This window comes from Lepus europaeus, chromosome 8, assembly GCF_033115175.1.
Source record: "Lepus europaeus isolate LE1 chromosome 8, mLepTim1.pri, whole genome shotgun sequence".
Classification (NCBI taxonomy): Eukaryota; Metazoa; Chordata; class Mammalia; order Lagomorpha; family Leporidae; genus Lepus; species Lepus europaeus.
The window spans coordinates 37,599,329-37,616,671 of record NC_084834.1 but is presented as its reverse complement, the minus strand read 5'-3'; the positions used below and the strand labels follow the sequence as shown (position 1 = coordinate 37,616,671).

Genomic DNA, 17,343 nt, shown 5'->3' with positions numbered 1-17,343 from the left:
TTTCAAATATTTGGATGCTCTTTAGTCTGTAATGGAGACCAAACTAAACCTCCGTGTCAATGAATGAACGAGAATTGAATGAACAACTCTAGGCTGAACCAGAACCAGAACCAGAGCCCAGGATTCTTCTGGTAACCAATGCTTGCTGCTTGCTTGTTGAAAGGTCAGGGTTCTCCGGATCAGTCACTGTCATTACCAGCATCATATTTTTGGCCACATTAATTTAATGGTATAATTAAAATTATTTTTAAATTAGCTTTGTTCTAAGTGATAGTATCTGCAATTGAGGGTTAATGGCCTAATTAATATTATTCTACTATAATAAAGTAACTATTTAATTTTACAAGCTCATCTTGTACATCTAGAGGTTCATCAATCTTTGAGAAACACTGATTGGAAAATGCTTTGTCTAGAAAAAACTAAGCACCAAGACCACACAGACTCATTCCTGGTTGTTTATATTTTTGTCATAAAGTTTAAAGCTTGATTTCATGGAGGCCTTAAAGATCTGAATCCTCAGTTGAGAAGCTCTCTAAAAATATACTGGTAATTTCTTACATTTCCTCCATCTGTTGAACAAATGAGTGAAGCTAATTTGATTAAATTAGCCAGCTTTTGGTTCTTATCAGGAAATTATAATTTTGAGAAAAGTATAGATGGATTTAATTTGCCAAATAGCAGTATGGTATACTGCTTAGTATAGTATACTGTACTGTAGTATACTATTAAGCCTGCTTTTGAAATTGTTTCAACAAATAGGATGCATTCTTTAATCACAACATTCAAGATAGCATTCATTCTCCAATGAATTCAATAACCTTTCAAAAGAAAAAAAATAAGTAAAAAGGAAAATGTTGAGTTCTTATTTAGGAATGAAATGAAATGTTTTGCAGATTAATGAGCTTAAGTATCAGGGAACACACCTGGTTACACTTGAAAGTTATCAAAATGCCTCCATTTAGCATATTTCACCTTAAAATATCCACAGTATGTTTAGAATCCTCTAATTACTTAAGACAGAAGTTTTCTATGTGCATGATGGGGTGTGTCAGAACAGAACATCAAAATGATTTTTAAAGTTCTCCATTTTATTATTTATCATTTCTTTCCTTTAACTCATTGCCTTATCACAAATTCAATTTAGCATTCCTCTTTTTATTTAGAAAATTTTAATTTTGTGCTTTTATTTGGATGAACTATGATATCAGTATTCATACATTCCAGATCACATGAATGATTACCTTATAATCAAGCGTTTCTATGCAGTGTCCATGATTCTTATTTGTACTTGTATCTTTTCCTTATTCAGAGGAAGGGAATTTTTTGCGACTAAGTTTTAAGTTATTTTACTGAAATTTTGTATAAGATAAATATATAGTTTAGGGTATGGTCACTACATGAACAATTTGCAAAAGTTTCAATTCCCTTTTTATGTCCATTTAGGTTACCACACTTTTTTGCCACCTTTTTTTGTTTCAAGGTTGTTATTGTTTTTCTATTCACTTAAGGGCAGATCTTAACAGTTACACTCTTATCAAAGTTGTGACATTTTGTGAATATATTTCTCTCTAACCTAAATTTAACCTTTTTATTCTACCCTTTTAAGATAGTTTTCTAACATACTTATATATGTTTGTTGGAGAGAGAAAGAGAGAGAGAGAGAGAGAGCAAGCGAGCTTCCATCTATTGGTTCATTCCTCAAATGCCTGCAACAGCCAGGGCTGGGGCAGGCTGAAGCCAGGAGCCCAGAACTCCATACAAGCCTCCCACATGAGTGGCAGGATCCCAAGTAGTTGGACTATTACCCACTGCCCCCCAAAGTGTGCATTGGCAGGAAGCTGGATAGAAGCAGAGGCAGGACTTGAACAAGGTACTCTGCTATGGGATGCAGGTAGCCTAAGAGGTTGGTTAAACAGCTGTGCTTCCCTGCCAGCCTATCTAGAAATGTCTTTTAAATTTTAAGTTCTCTAGCAAACACACGTTTGGTTCTGGAATTTTGAAGAGGTAAACACTCTCAACCATATTTAATCTCAAAATTTTCTTGGCATTTAAAAAATAGCTTTATCATCTAAAGTAAAGCTGTTTTTCTGTTTTCTAAAATGTGTATTTATAAACATGCAAGCTTCAGGTTTTCTTTTGACTTTCTTTCCCCCTCAGAGCAATTTATTTGTTTGAAAAAAGGCTTTGTGTTTTGTTTTTTTGTTCTGTAGTGTTTTCCATGGCTGGTTTACTAATTTTATCCTGGGGGTAGATTAGATGTATTTGTCCTCTGCATTTGCTGTTAAATTGCTAGTTTATGGACTTGATCAAACAGGGTGCAATTTTCTTTCTTTCCATGTTTACTGACTTCATAGGTAGGAAAGTAAATGACATCTGACTTCGTCTCTTTGTGATGTTTAATGATGTTGATACTCAGTGTCTAGATCATTGTTTCCCGGGTGTCTTTTCATTATTTCCCTCCACTCAGGGGCCTTTTTAGATGCCATTTTAATCACATTATTTCCCCATTTAATTGTCTTTTGCCAAACTCGGAACCCATTATTGCCTCAAATACTTTTCAGTGCTGTACAATTTTCCTTTTCTTTCTGAAACTCTGACGACACTGGTGTTCCATCTTTCTCATTCCACAGGTTTCTGATGTTTTGTTCATATCTCCCCCCATTTTTCTATCTATTGTTTAGATTGGATAATTTCTTTTTTTTTTTTTTTTTAAGATTTTACTTATTTATTTGAGAGGTAGAGTTACAGACAGTGAGAGGGAGAGACAGAAAGAAAGGTCTTAATTTGTTGGTTTACTCCAACGGATGGGGGCAATGGCCGGAGCTGCACCAATCCAAAGCCAGGAGCCAGAAGCTTCTTCCAGGTCTCCCACGTGGGTCCAGGGGCCCAAGGACTTCAACTGCTTTCCCATCCTCTACTGCTTTCCCAGGCCATGGCAGAGAGCTGGATCATAAAAAGAGCAGCCAGGACTAGAACTGGTGCCCATATGGAATGCCAGTGCTTCAAGCCAGGGCTTTAACCCGCTGTGCCACAGCGCCAGCCCTAAGAGAGGTCTTCCATCCACTGGTTCCCTTCCCAATTGGCCGAAAGGGCTGGAGCTGCGCTGAACCGAAGCCAGGAGCCAGGTGCTTCTTCCGGGTCTCCATCTTCTACTGCTTTCCCAGGCCATAGCAGAGAGCTGGATCAGAAGAGAAGCAGCTGGTGCCCACATGGGATGCTGGTGCTGCAGGCTGGGGCTTTAACCCACTGCACCATAGTGCCAGCCCCAATACCACAGTTTCAAAAACTGCTTTAAAATAGAATTGCCAGGAGCAAGAGTGGTGTTGACCCAACATATTAAGTCACCACCTGACACACTAGCATCCCATATTAGGAATGCCAGTTTGTGTCCTGGCTGCCCCACTTCTGATCTAGCTCCTTGCTAATGTGCCTGGGAAGGCAGCCAATGATGGCTTAAATATTTGGCCCTAGCCACACATGTGGGAGGCCCAGATGGTGTTCCTGGCTTCTGGCTTTGGTCTGACCTGGTCCCTGGTGTTGTGGCCATATGGAAATGAATGAATCAGCAGATGGAGGATCTCTCTTACTCTGCCTTTCAAATAAATAAAGTCAAATCTTCAAAAAAGACAAAATGGAATTGCCACATGATCCAACAATTCCATTTTGAGAAAAACTAAAAACATGGTCTCAAAGATGTATTTGCATACACTTGTTCAGAGCAGCATTAGTCATGATGGCCACAAAGTGGAAACAGCATAAGCATCCATCGACAGATGAATGGATAAACAAAGTTTGGTATATCCACACATGGAGTACTATTCAGGAAATTCTACCATATGCTACAACATGGATGAGTATTGAGGACACAATAGCAAGTGAAATAAGCCAGTTACAAAAGGACAAATTCTGTGTGACTCCACATATACTGTGGACCTAGTGCAGTCAAGCTCACAGAGGCCGAAAGTGGAGTGGAGGTTGCCAGGGGTGGAGGGTAGTAAAAATGAGTTGTTTGATGGGTACAGAGTTTCACTGTAGGAAGATGAAGAATTCTGGGGGATCAGTTGCATAATCTTGTGAATGGACTTAAGGCTATTGAACTTAAGAATGGTTAAGACATAACTTCATGTTGTGTATTTCTCCAATGTTCTAGCAAAACAAAATACTTGTAATAGTCTCTCTTGATCTTTGGTGTTCTGCAGTTTCCCCACTGCATGGAATTCTTTACATCAGTCCTGCTCAAGAATAAAATTTCTTTGAGTGTGGAGATTCAAATACTTCGATCTAGGACATTTCTTCGTTATTATTCTTAGTTAGTTCTTAGTTATTAGTCTTAGAAATTTCTTAGTTATTACTACCCACATCCATTCTTGCTATTCTCTTTTTGATATTCCTATTAGATTTTTTTCCCCCATTCATTTCAAAGACAGAGAGACAGACAGACCTGCCATTCACTGGTTCACTCCCCCAAAGCCCACAACAGCTGGGACTTGACTAAGCCAAAGCCAGGAGCCTAGAACTCCCACACAGGTGCAGGGAACCAAGTGCTGAGCCATCACCCGCTGCCTCCTGAGCAGCAAACGTGATCAAGCCCAGACACGCAGGATTGGTATGCCAGCATCTTACCTGCTGCAGCTGATGCTTGCCCCTACTATTAGATCTGTCTAATCCCCCACCCCCAACCTCGGCCATTTATTTAGTTTCTGCATTGCACTGTAATACATTGCCTCAAATTGAGTTTTGTAGTCCCAGGCAAATGTATGGTTCTCAAGCAGCAAGTCCTAGATGTTTTCCATAATCCTTTAACGGAGCGAGGCTATGCAGTAGCAAAACGTCAAAAAACTGGTAGGCACAGCGCTCCCTCCTACAGCTAGGGAACTTCAAAGCCAGAACAGTAATGCGTTGCTGCTGACCGCTCCTGACCGCTTCGGGAAACCAGGAGGAGGCTGCTTCTGTGTCCAGTGCTAGGGTATTTACGAACAGCATCCTGCGGGTCACAGTCCACCTCCAAGCCGGGCACACAGCACGTGTGACCTTGAACACGGATTGTGTGCGCTCTGGGCTCCAGTTCCTTCGGGCGCTGTGAGGACCCAATGGGAGCAGGTGACAGCAGGACTGGAGTACTATTACTTCTAGAACAGCATTAAATGGACAGGTGTACTGTGGATTTCATGACAGGGGAAGGGAATACGGACCGGTGCACTCTGGAGCTTTCAGAATTTGGAAATAAAAATATATGGAAAAGTCTGCTTTTAAAAGTGAGCAACTGCGTAATGCCTTTGTTCTACACGCAAGTGCCCTTTTCTTGAATGTGAACTTCCCTCTCGCCCGGCGTTTTCATCATTCATCTTGTCCCTACTGCCGACCGTAGCCGGGGTTTCCCGTCCGGATTCCGGACGCCAGTCTTCGGACTCCTGTGGAGACCGCAAAGCTGTTTCGCTAGGGCCGCCTTTACGCGCTCAGCTTCGCTGCTGTACTGTCATTGGCTGTTGCCTCGGACCCGCCCACAGAGCCCTGAGCTCTGATTGGACGTCAATGTCTTTCTGTTACGGCACTGGCGGACGCTGGGGCGCCGGGCAGCTAACGCGCAGGCTTACATTCCTGAGTGGGGATTGGCGGGCGGCGGGGCGGGACTGGGCGGGACTCCTCTCTGGGCGCACGCTCTGTGGGCGGGGAGGGCGGAGCTGCCGGTGTCAGTTGGTCCAGGTCTCCTGGCCTGAGGCGTCCTCCCGATCCCTCCCCTTACCCGGCGCCTCCAACGGAAGGTGAGGGCCGGCCTGGGCCGCGGAGGCCCCTGGCGACTGGAGGTGCGGCCTCGGGACGGCCGAGGGCCTGGCGGGCGGGGCGGGCTGGCCGGGAAGAGCGGCCTCGGGCCTGGGCATTTGGCGGGCGGCTGAGGCCTGGCTGCCCGCAGAGCCCCTGCGCAACCTGGTTTTCTCGTCCTCTCAGGACGGGGCCCCTCGGTTCCTTTTGGCGGCCTGCGAGCCCCGTCACAGAGCCCTTGCTCCGGGGTCGGGGCCGCCGGTTGAGCGCCCCCGGCTCTGGAATGGGACTGCGGGATGGGACATTCGGGTGGGCTGGGACTTGCAGGAGCCCGGATGCCGGGCGAGGACGCCGAGGTGGCGAGGGAGGCCAGAGAGCGGTGCAGTCGGGGCTGGGCCATCCTTCCAGGGGCAGAAGGCTGCGCCTGGCTGTGTTTCCTCATCGGTTCTCTCAAGAGAACCCACTGAACAGGTATTGGGGAGTGAGGCTTTGGAAAGGAGAAAGGGGTTACATTCCTGAAAGGCAAGACTTGTGTTAGGCAGTGTGTGGATTTCAGACTGTGATGGAACAGTATTAAGGACAGAGGCAATCCAGGTGTCCCCCGCACCTGAGGTCCCAAAGCTAAACCTAGGTATCCTGGTGCCTGTACTCACTGATTAAAAATGTGGGTAGCCACTCTCTGGGCGTCCACACCCGTTTAAGTCCTCATTTGGCCCAGCGGTTCCTTGATCACTGGAAGTTGAAACCGGATTTATTTCATCAGAGCAAGTCAAAGCAGCAGTTGGATCTCTGTGAAATGAACTGGTAGTCATCGTGCAGTTGGCACAGTTAGAAGGGAATGGGATTCATCTCAGTTTAGTTAGAAAAACCAAAGGAGTTTGGTATCAGGGGCTGCAAAGTGTATGGCAACTTTTGATGAGGGCCACAGGAAAGCTGCTTCCATTGCAGAAAAGTAGGAACAGTGACATTAAATCCGGATTCAACTTCTTGAGACAGACGTTGCCTGTGAAACCTGAGGCGCGGTGTCGCCATCTGCAAGGTGCAGTTTCCAAATGTTAGTTTGATGAAACAACATATGTAAAGTGCTCAGCAAGTGAATGCTCAGAGACGTTGTTTGAGCAGTCGAAGTGTCATCAGGCCAAGTGTAGCAAAGCGCTTTACAGGTGCACTAGCAGTAAGTGGGTGACAGATGAAGAGCATCAATTTTAGGTGGAGAAACGCTGGGTGGTTGAGGTTGGATGCGTTTTAGGGAAAAGTCAAAATTTTAGGTCCCAGATGTTAGCCCAGCTGTTTTGGAATGGTCCAGAGTGGGCCGCTGGCTGTATGTTGTCATGGTGCTGTGGGTAACTTACCTCCGTGATCTTCGACTTTGGGCTCTTTATTTGTAAAATGAGACAGCTGGACCAGATGGTTTTCTGAAATTCTTTTTGTGGCCCAAATGAGAGCTAAAAGGCAGAAAATAAATAGCTAACATTTGTTGATACCTACTATGTACAAAGTGCTGTTACAAGCTTTTTAGATGATCACAACAAACCCATGAGGTGCACATACTATTACTATCCTCATATTACAGAGGAGGAAACAGAGACTGAGGTGTCAACCTTGCCAAGGTTCTTGAGCTCACAGTAGAGCTAGCTAGGATTTGGATCCCTGTAATCTGAGTTGTTAATCGCTGTGTCAGACTGCCTTTTGAGAAGAGAGGTGTTGTGCAGGATTAGAGGTAGCATTGTATTTGTTAAGACGGTAGTCTTTGGCTACGCTCAGGTGGGTGACCATGGAAAAGATAATTTACTTATTTAAATGGCTCTTGTTCCTTATGCCTTAGTTATGTTCCTCATGCCTTAGTTCCTAGATGTTTATTCTCTCCATACCTTCTACTTTCTGTAATTAAATGACCAAGAAAAAGTCAAGGTTTGTTCCATTAACAAAGACTAGGTGTGGATAGCTATCAAACTTCATTGTGATGTTTGCAAAATGTTTTGAAAGGTCTGACCCAAGGAACCTCAGAGCTAATGGAGCTAAGGCAGGGTTAGGTTAGGCGGAGCAGCCTTGGCAGCTCGGATTCATTTCTGTGTTCCCACACTTGGGATGCTATCCCCTGCCTTCATGTCAGAATTGTGTGTTGAAGCAAGAGGAGTTGAAACAACTTTTAAGAGCATATTTGACATGGAATTGGATTGATGTGATGGCAACTACAGATAAAAAGATCATAAACCTGAAAATCTTGTGTTAAGTACCTATTATGATGTAATACTGAGCTAAATGTGCTAATGCAGATGAGCAGTTTGAGGTCTGATCTTATGTTGAAAGAAAATCCATGGCTAAAACACTTTAAAGAACTAAAGAAAACTTTTGTTCCACACATAAATAAATCAGGAGATTTAGATGATGCACACGTTTTGCATTAGACGGCCCAGGGGTGCAGTCTCACGTGTTCTCTCAGGTTGTGTGGTTTTGCTGTAGCGCTGTCCTTGTGGCCCTGCTTTTGTACTGTTGCCCCCACCTCAATCTGGAATGTACTTTTAAAGTAATTTTTGCTTCAATAATCCCTTTCCACCTTGCTTTACTGCTTCCTCCCCCCGCCCCAGCTTTCACTTTTTAGATGAAGTCAAACCATGAAGTTATGCATAAAGATTCTATTGTCTGGATTACATGTGGCCAAAATTCCAGAAACTGCCTTCTTTTTCCGTACCTGCTGCATTGGTCAGCTTGGAGCACTTGTGCTTTTGGTGGAAGACTTTTTGGTTCAATATTTGACTAAACATAAGCAAAAGAATAGCCCATTCCTGTACTATCTTTGATTTCAAAATCAGATTGTTGGATAGATGGTTATTTGTTGCTTTGGCTCTTATGTTATGTAATTCTTCTTAGCTGTCTTAAAATTGTTTTAGCTGTATTTTAAAAAACTGAATATTAGACACTTGAAGTACTTCAAAATAATTTAGCAAGGACAATACCAAATCGCAGTGTACTGCTGCTGGCTGTGTAGTCCCAGTGTTGCTTACTTTTGTGTTTGGCTGTGGCCTTTGCCATTTCTCAGACCTGCTTAGCTAGATCAGTGGTTGGACTGACACCTGCTTAAAAATGTTTTGTTTTCTCAGGGAAGTGGCACATCAGTTTTTCAGTGCTAACACTCTTCTTTTTCAATTCCAGATATGGTAATTGAATGGAGAGGAATACTTTTTGAAGTGTGGTCTCCAAACACTGTAATAGGTTAAATAACTGTATAAAAGAAATTTTGAAAAAAAAAAAAACCCTTAATAATCAATTTATTTAGATTTATGTAGACCTACTAATATATACTTTCTCTGAAGTGTAGAGAACCTGAGAATTAAAACCATGTGAAAGAGAGATGGGGGAGAACAGCTGTAAGTGGGAAGATGCTAGAAGACTTGGAAGTAGGTTTATTAAGCATTTTAAAATTGATCATACACCATTTGTAGTTAGTGTCTTTTTAAATAATGCTATGTATAAGGGCTGTTTGGTGTCTTTGTTTTTTAGGTTGAATGATTCTTACTTGAGAAGAAGTTTATACATATGTAAACTGGACATTGTATTTCCATTTGTATGCTACTACCTGAAATGTAACATAAATTAATTGAAGCTGTGAGGGTCTGTATAGTGTACTCATCTTTTCATTGTGATGTCAGTTCTAGGAGTAGGTAAGCTTCTTTAATAGGTATGAGTTCCACTGTTTAGCATATGGAGATGTAATACTCATGCCTTGGGTGTAGTAGATGTTCAGTTAGTTCTCGTTTGAAAGAGTAACAACATCGACAAGCCAGGTCTAAGGCTGCTTCAGTATAATAGATTGTGTTTGGCTAACACATCTGTTTTTAGTAATAGTCTACTAGCATTATTTAATTGAATATGAAATGTTAGCAATATAACAGAACTTGTTTCATAGGCATCTTTTACTCTAATAAAATGTTAATATTTATTTTCTTATCTATATCCTGATTAGTCTGTTTTAACTATAATCAGGAGGTGACAAGTGGAATTTTTTCATTTATTCCATATGCATGTTTCAGATATCTAAATTTTCTTTTAAACTTTATTTAATTAGAGGTCTTCTATCTGTTGGCTCACTCCCCAAATGGCCACGACGAGTGGAGCCAGGAGCCAGGAGTTTCTTCTGGGCCTCCACATGGGTGCAGGGGTTATCCTCTGCTGTTTTCCAGGCACATTAGCATGGAGCTGGATGGGAAGTAGAGCAGCCGGGACTTCAACTGGCACCCGTATGGGATGCTGGTGCTGCAAGCTGGGGCTTTAACCTGCTGCACCACAGCTGTGGCCCTAATAATGAATGTTTTGAAAACATTTGTTTTCATCTCTACCATCATCCTTTATATGAGCTATTTTATTTTCCTATGTTCTTTTTAGCCATATTTATATACTTTACATAATTTATGTCAGTAAATATATAATTTTATAAAAAATTTTTCCATGTTGTTTTAGTTGTCATGATTCTTTTTAGTAGCCATGACACTAAAAATTACAACTGTAATTTACCAGACTCGGAGTGGATAGTTTTGTTGTTTCTAATTGTAATTGTAATTGTCCCTAGGCTAAATTCCTAGGAGTAATAAAATGCTCAGTAAAAGTTTTTATGAATCTTTATTATACTGCTTTCCAAAAAAGAATAGGTAAAGTTTGTGTCCAGTATTTATGTGTTTTCCCATGCTTCTTTGCTAGCATCGATCATTATCTTACCTTTAAAAAAATTTAATAAATGTACAATGGGATTTAATTTTATGTATTTCTTAAGAAGCTCAACATTTTCTATTGTTAATTTAATCCTTGTAATCTGTTTGTACCCTTTGTTCATTATTTATCCAAAGTTATTTACCTTATTCTTAGAAACCGTAAGGCGTGTGGAAAGGGTCCTGCTGGGTTGGGTAATGTGACTACATAATCATTTTTGAAAAACAATATAACATTTTATTCCTCTGTGTGTCTCTGTTTCTAACTTTACCTTATTGTAGAACATTCATCAAGGATTTGGCATCCACGGCCCAAAAGTTTGTTATCCAAGATGATGAATGCTGACATGGATGGTATGATCTTCATTTTCCTTTTTGTAATGTTACTGGTTTTATGGACTTTTTGCTTATTAAGCAATATAAAGCAGAGGAGTAGTATCTAGAAGACCTGGATTGTGGCTCATTTACTTATTTATATCTCATCTAATTTTAGAAAGGCTCTAAGGCAGCTTCCATTCCTTAACTGGTGATGTTGACAGGTCATGTTTATCTTCACCTTCATGTCCTCATCTGCATTGTGGGAATGTAACCTTTTCATTGCCAGGGCTTTGTACAAGTCAAGTAAGATAATACAGATGAAGCATTTGCAGTTTTAAGTACTACTCAAGGCAAATGATACTTACTGTTAATTAACAGTACATTTTGAACCTTTTTATTACAGCAGTTGATGCCGAAAATCAGGTGGAACTGGAGGAAAAAACACGACTTATTAATCAAGTGTTGGAACTCCAACACACACTTGAAGGTGAGCTTACATTTCGTAGTTTTCTTGAATGGCATCCAGTTAATTGGAATTTAAAGCATTTATGTTGCTAAATTTTGTTAGTGTGTATAATTTTTAAAGGGTACTTTTAAAGGTCTTATTCTCCTACCTCTTCCGGCCTGGAGCTTTGGATGGTGGTTTAAAGAACAAATACTATGCTTCAAAAAGGAAGTCAAATGATGATCCCAGGCTTCCCCCTTTAAGGGTTAATATAATGCTTTTTGGTACAAGAGCCCCTTGTAAGTCCTGCAGTGTTACTACCTATACTCTAATAAAGCTTATAGTAAAGAAAAAACAATACAACAGGCTTAGAGATTAAAAGAGGGTTCATCTGAATTTTTTCCATTTTTCTGAATGTCTTGGTAAAATTAATACTACCCCTCACGTATCTTTTGGCTAATTATGAAGTTGTATTTTTGTGTTTTTTGGCACCATAGAAAATATCATGTCCCACAGAAGCCTCCAGGGGCTTTTATAGAGTTGTTAAAAGCCAACATCTATGATTTCCAAGGGTGCTTTCAGACTCAGGTCACTTCTGCCTCATACATTGAGCCTCAGCCTGTCTCACTTCCCTGTTGTTCTTTTGGCCTGTCAAGCATGCTTCCACTCAGGGCTGTAGCAGTTGCTTTTGGCCTCTGCTTTGATCTTCCTCCCGTAGTTGCATATCTATCTGGCTCATTCTGTCGCTTCTTTTAGGTCTCTAGTAACCCTTAACGTTGCCTTTTCTCCAGCCCAACTCATCACTGTGTGACACTGTATTTGCTTATTTAATGCTTGTATCCCCTAATGCACATGTTCCCATAAGTACTTTTTTTTTTGTTTGTTTACTGTTGCCTTGAGAACAATGCCCAGTTCTTAGGGCACACCCAATACATATATTTGTTAAATGAATCAATGAAAATTTTACTTGATCATCAGTAACTGCTGCTTTTTAATTTCTTGATAACGTACAAATACAAAATGATCAGTTGCTTGGAAACTGACTGCCTATAACTATGAATGCAGCTGGGTTAACCCAATACATATTTTAAACATTGCTGGCAAAGACGTTATGGTTGTATGTGACATGAACCAGAATTTATGTTTTCAAAACAGTCTTTTAAAAAATAATCATTATAAAAATTAAGTGCTTAACACAACTGCTGTTTAAAAACATTTGGTCTAATGTAGAATCTCTAAAAATTGTTGTCAGCTGATTCACAGTTTGCTTTTTACTTTAACTTCTCTAAAATAATCTGAAAACACAGAAAATTTAAGCATTGAATAATCTTAAGCATTTTGTGGTATACAGTCATCACCATCAAATTATTGATAATGGAATTTTTATTTTTTCACATAGATCTCTCTGCAAGAGTAGATGCAGTTAAGGAAGAAAATCTGAAGCTTAAATCAGAAAACCAAGTTCTTGGACAGTATATAGAAAACCTCATGTCAGCTTCCAGTGTTTTTCAAACAACTGACACGAAAAGCAAAAGGAAGTAGGGGACCGATGTCCCTTCTCTTTCATGGAGTTGCTGCTGACCTTTTTTTCCTTTAAAACTTCGATAGATTCCAAAAGTTACAGTACTTTTATTTGTGGCTTCACTGAATATTTCTGAAGATAATGTCAGATGTAGGCAAAATTAACTACTTAACTGGAGATTTCCACAAGTTTGTGTATTATGTTAGTCTATGAAAATGTGCAAATGTATTGTAGAGACTTTATAATTAGAATCGCATATATTTATGACACTTGAAGATGAATGTTTTATCAAGTTTACTTTGATTTATAGGCTTAGCACTGTCTTTTATTATAGGCTTAGTAAGATACACAAGAAAAACCCACCATGTTGTGAAAAAGTGACCAAAATCATGTCCTGAATGCACAGCTTTATGTACCTGTCCACCATGTTGTGCCTCTGCTCCATTTGCCTCTTCCTTCCCACTCCCTTCCCCAAGGAAAACAGTTTGACATTTGTAAAAGTAATTTTAATAGTTAATCATCTATGATGTAATCTGAACCCTAATTGTTGAAACTTCACCAAAATAAGATACTTTCTCAGCTAGGGCTTGTCATTTGTGATATTTAGTAATAAGATAGGATTGCTGGTTTCTCTTTAATCAATTGAAACAGATGGAGGCTAAAAAAAATGATTTTTCCTTGAAAGTAAATTGTCATGATTTTTAAAAGCTTCCTTTTTTACAAGATAATCTACTTGGTATCTGTAAAGATAGGCGTTCTAGTCAGGTGTGTGCTTAAAAATAGAAAATCTTGAGGGAAAGTTAAATAGGGTGTAAAAGTACTTTGTAAAACAGTAGGGAAACAACTGCAGATGTTCTCACTCGAGAGTTGTCTGAGTTGTGTGATCTCTAGTGCAGAGTACATATTTTGGGGAATGTATTTGAAAATGGATTGTTTAACCTTACATAAGCCACCACTGGAAGAGAACAGTACAAAGAATTTGGTCTCAAGGTTTATTTGTAGAACCCAGCAGATCAACTGCAAAACTCCTTGAGTATATTAGTATCAGAATTGGGAGAATTTCATGGGTGCACTAATTGATAACTTTGCTCAGTATTTTATCTTACTTGTTCTCCCAGAATTTTCTGTAAAGTCAACTTGGTTTGCAGAGTTTTCATTATCTTTTAACAATTTTTAAAAACTTAGTTTGTAGACTGTTTGGTAAGGGAATAATCAATGTCAGAAGTATTATTAAAATGTTCTAGGAAAAGAGATCAAATAATATAGTTTATGATTACTAGATTTGACTACTTTTAATCATGGAATAATCTTATTGTAGAAGTGTAAGATTTGATGTATGAATATATAGTAGTTACACTACAAACATTTTGCATCCCTTTTGTGACCTGATTGACAGATATTTAAATTGTGTTGCAATTCTGCTTTGCTGTTTAATAAAAAGCTGTTTCAGAGATTATGTGTGTTTTGATACAGTTGTTTTAAGTGAAGTGGGGTACATAGGGAGAGTGGGGGAATCCAGGGTGTTCAGTGCCTCAGGGTAAATAGCATATCTTATTTAAGGTAGTCAGTTACTGAGTATCTAGAGGAACATTCTTTTTATTAATATAAATATTATTAGTTATTATACATTGATGAATAATACATGAAAAATCACTCAAAAAGATCCAAGATCTCCAAGGAAAAAGGTTATATTTTTTAGGTTCAGTTGCTGTAACAAGAGACCCAGTGATAAAAAAATTAAGTGAATAACAGCAGTTTGTGTCACAGCTGCTGGTTTCTGAGGTGAGCATTCCAGGCCAGCAGGCGTTGTTGCATGTGATTATTTAGTTATTGAGGATGCTCTGCCATTGCAACCGTGGCTTCAAAGTCACTCTAGTTATCACAAAAATTTTTTAAAGGGTTATTTATTTATTTGAAAGAGTTACAGAGAGAGATCTGGCATCTGCTGGTTCACTCCCCAGATGGCCACAACGGGCCAGGCTGTAGCTAGGAGCCAGAAGCTTCTTCCAGGTCTCCCATGAGAAGTAGCAGCAACCCAAACACTTGGGCCATTAGCAGGGAGCTGGATCAGAAGTGGAGCAGCCAGGACATGAACTGGCGCCCATGTGGGATACTGGTATCTCAGGTGGTAGCTTTACCTGCTATGTCATAATACTGGCCCCTAGTTATTACAGTTCTAATTTGCAGAGAAAGAACATGTGAGTGTACACATGTAAGGTTTTATGGGTTGGACTTGGAAATGGCCCCTAGGACTCCTGCCATTCCAGTGGTGTGGAGACTTGGTTAAGTCCAGACATGAGCTGTTGAGAAGTGCCCTGACTGCCAAGCTACAAATTCCAGCTACAATGTTACTATGGAATAAGAGAAAGGATTTTGGTGACAGCAGCCTTAGTTACAGCCTTCTTCTTTTTGCTAAATATCCGTGCACAACCTTCCCTCACATAGAAAATACTCAACACTCATACATTACTGACTCTGTGCAAAATCTGGTTTTTGTAAGGTCCATTGAGGTTTAGATGTGGCATCTAATAACCTGACCACCTCTAAACTGATAGGCAAGTCATTTGCTCTCACCCTTGCCCTTGACCAACGTGATGGGAGCAGGATAATCAGATACAAAGGAATAAAGGGAAACACTCGAATTCAGAGCAATTCTGGAAAACTGGGTGACTGTGAAGATTGCATCCCTAAGAGTGAAGCTCCTTGATAAGCCCCTGCTCTGACCTCTGATGGGGGTCCCCCTTGTTCTCTCCTGGTTTTTTCTCTGAAAAGTAACTGGTGCCTGTCATTTTCACAACAAGTTCATGTTTCTTTGGCAGTACAATTCCTCGAAATCTCAAGCTATTTATAAGCTGGCTTCATATGCCAGCAACTGCTACCTAGCTCCTTTCTAGACCGAATTCTTAAAGTTTGCTGCATTTCTTTCTTCACAGGAACCAGCCTCCCTTTAACGGAGAGCATCCTCAGATGATTGAAAATAAGACTGCCCTGGGAATGCGTAACTAGCTTGTTACAGGGATCCATCCCTTTGCCCAACAATCGCCAGAGAAGTCTAATGGGCTTCCCCTCACCTTAAAAAGACTTTTGAGTCCCTTTTGCCATTCAGGGTTTAGAAGCAGCTTCTAATCCTGTAAAGTTCTTAATATCTGAACGTTTTCCTCTTCCTTTCTCTGTTTGGGAACTGCAAGTTCTTTCTGTAGTGCTTTACTAAAAATACCAAGCAACAGTCAGTCTTAACATTCTTTTTCCAACTAGGACTATCAGCTTAGTAGGGGACAAAATGTCTGAAATGTGTGTTCCCCCTGCTTGTCATTTCAGTGGTTAGCCACTGCCTCAGTTTATTTTTGCTGTGGCATTGTCTCACTCAAGGATGCCAAGTTCTATATTATAATGTAGGTGGTACACTGTGCACAAGGACTTGTGTAGTTTCTGACAAAGTATTTTAGACAGGCTCCTCTGAGCCCTGTTCCACAAGGTGCCTCGTTATTGGGCCCTGTGTTCAGTCTGCCTACTCCAATTTTACCAGGAATGCTGCTAAACCATTTTAGAGACTCTCCCACTCTCCTTACATGATCAGCCTGGTCCGCCTCCAGCAAGACTCTTTAACGCTAATCCTCCTAAATTTGTTGCCTACCCGTGGTAATTTTTCACCCGCTGAGCCACTCACTTTGCTTATTGGCTGTAAGTCCCTGGGTGTTTTTGCTGTATTTGGAGCTGAGCCATTTCTTTCCCTGTACTGCAATAGCTTGACATCTCTCACAAAACTGTCCTGAATGAAGTCGTCTTTACTATTTTGGCAAGTATCAAAATAACTGTATTCTCCAATGTTTCCTAGTTCTACCTGCTGGTGGGATGATGATTGGCAGGGAAAACCAGCATATTCCTTGTGGGCTGGATGTTTTACATCCTCTCAAAATTCATATGTTGGAATCCTCACCCTCAATGTGATGGCCTCAGGAGGTGGGGCCTTGGGGAGATCATTAAGACATGTGGGCAAAGCCTTTATGAATGGGATGAGTTTCCTTTTGAGAGGGACCCCAGAGAGCTCCCTGGCTTCCCCATCTAACACATGAAGAAAACAAGTCAGCAGTTGTGTCCAGAACCTGACTCTGCTGGTGGCACCCTGGTCTCAGACTTCCAGCCTCCAGAATGGTGAGAAATGAATGCCTGTTGGTTGTAAGTCTCAGTCTCTGGCAATTTCTTAGAGCAGCCTAAGGAGATTACAAGAGCTCCTTTTCCTAGCAGCACTTCCCCCAGTAACTGACACTGCTGTCCCACCCAAGCGTGTCTCTGTTCCCTGTGGACATTACTTACAGCAGGATACCACAGCTCACGGTCACCAGATTGTCGAGCCAGATGTTTCAGAATTTAGAGTTTTTCCGATTTCAGCAAGTATTATGACTTAAATACTAATATAGTTTGGGGCAGGACCTGTAATCATATACATTAACATTTCTGCAGCAGAATACATGAATATTACTACTTACTAGGAGAAAGAAAAACACTGTGTACATAAAGGCCTGTCAAGGTCAGGTCTGGCTACCAAATGAGGTTTGGTGCCGAAATGATGAAAAAAACCTTCACTTCGCAGAGAC

General features: G+C 40.7%; 1 protein-coding gene across 7 annotated transcripts; it reads left to right on the top strand.

Moving 5' to 3' along the window:
* Positions 1–5,679: 5,679 nt before the first annotated feature.
* On the top strand, positions 5,680–14,204 carry SCOC (short coiled-coil protein). Of its 7 annotated transcripts, XM_062199583.1 has the most exons (5): positions 5,702–5,762; positions 9,075–9,158; positions 10,746–10,817; positions 11,185–11,268; positions 12,626–14,204. In XM_062199583.1, exons 2-5 carry the CDS (start codon positions 9,113–9,115, stop codon positions 12,766–12,768), a joined length of 345 nt encoding a protein of 114 aa, XP_062055567.1. In that variant the 5' UTR covers positions 5,702–5,762; positions 9,075–9,112; the 3' UTR covers positions 12,769–14,204. The 7 variants fall into 7 exon arrangements, with proteins under 7 accessions (XP_062055569.1, XP_062055571.1, XP_062055573.1 ...); XM_062199585.1 differs by lacking the exon at positions 9,075–9,158 and having other exon boundaries at positions 5,680–5,762; XM_062199589.1 differs by lacking the exon at positions 9,075–9,158 and having other exon boundaries at positions 5,696–5,804.
* Positions 14,205–17,343: the final 3,139 nt, after the last annotated feature.

What these genes read in the sequence shown, in the direction of transcription:
- SCOC (XM_062199583.1), top strand. Translation starts at nt 9,113, where the DNA reads ATGGGGGAGAACAGCTGTAAGTGGGAAGATGCTAGAAGACTTGGAA. An exon ending in AGATGCTAGAAGACTTGGAA is followed by an intron (nt 9,159 to 10,745) that starts GTAGGTTTATTA and finishes ACCTTATTGTAG; the next exon opens with AACATTCATCAAGGATTTGG. An exon ending in ACTCCAACACACACTTGAAG is followed by an intron (nt 11,269 to 12,625) that starts GTGAGCTTACAT and finishes TTTTTCACATAG; the next exon opens with ATCTCTCTGCAAGAGTAGAT.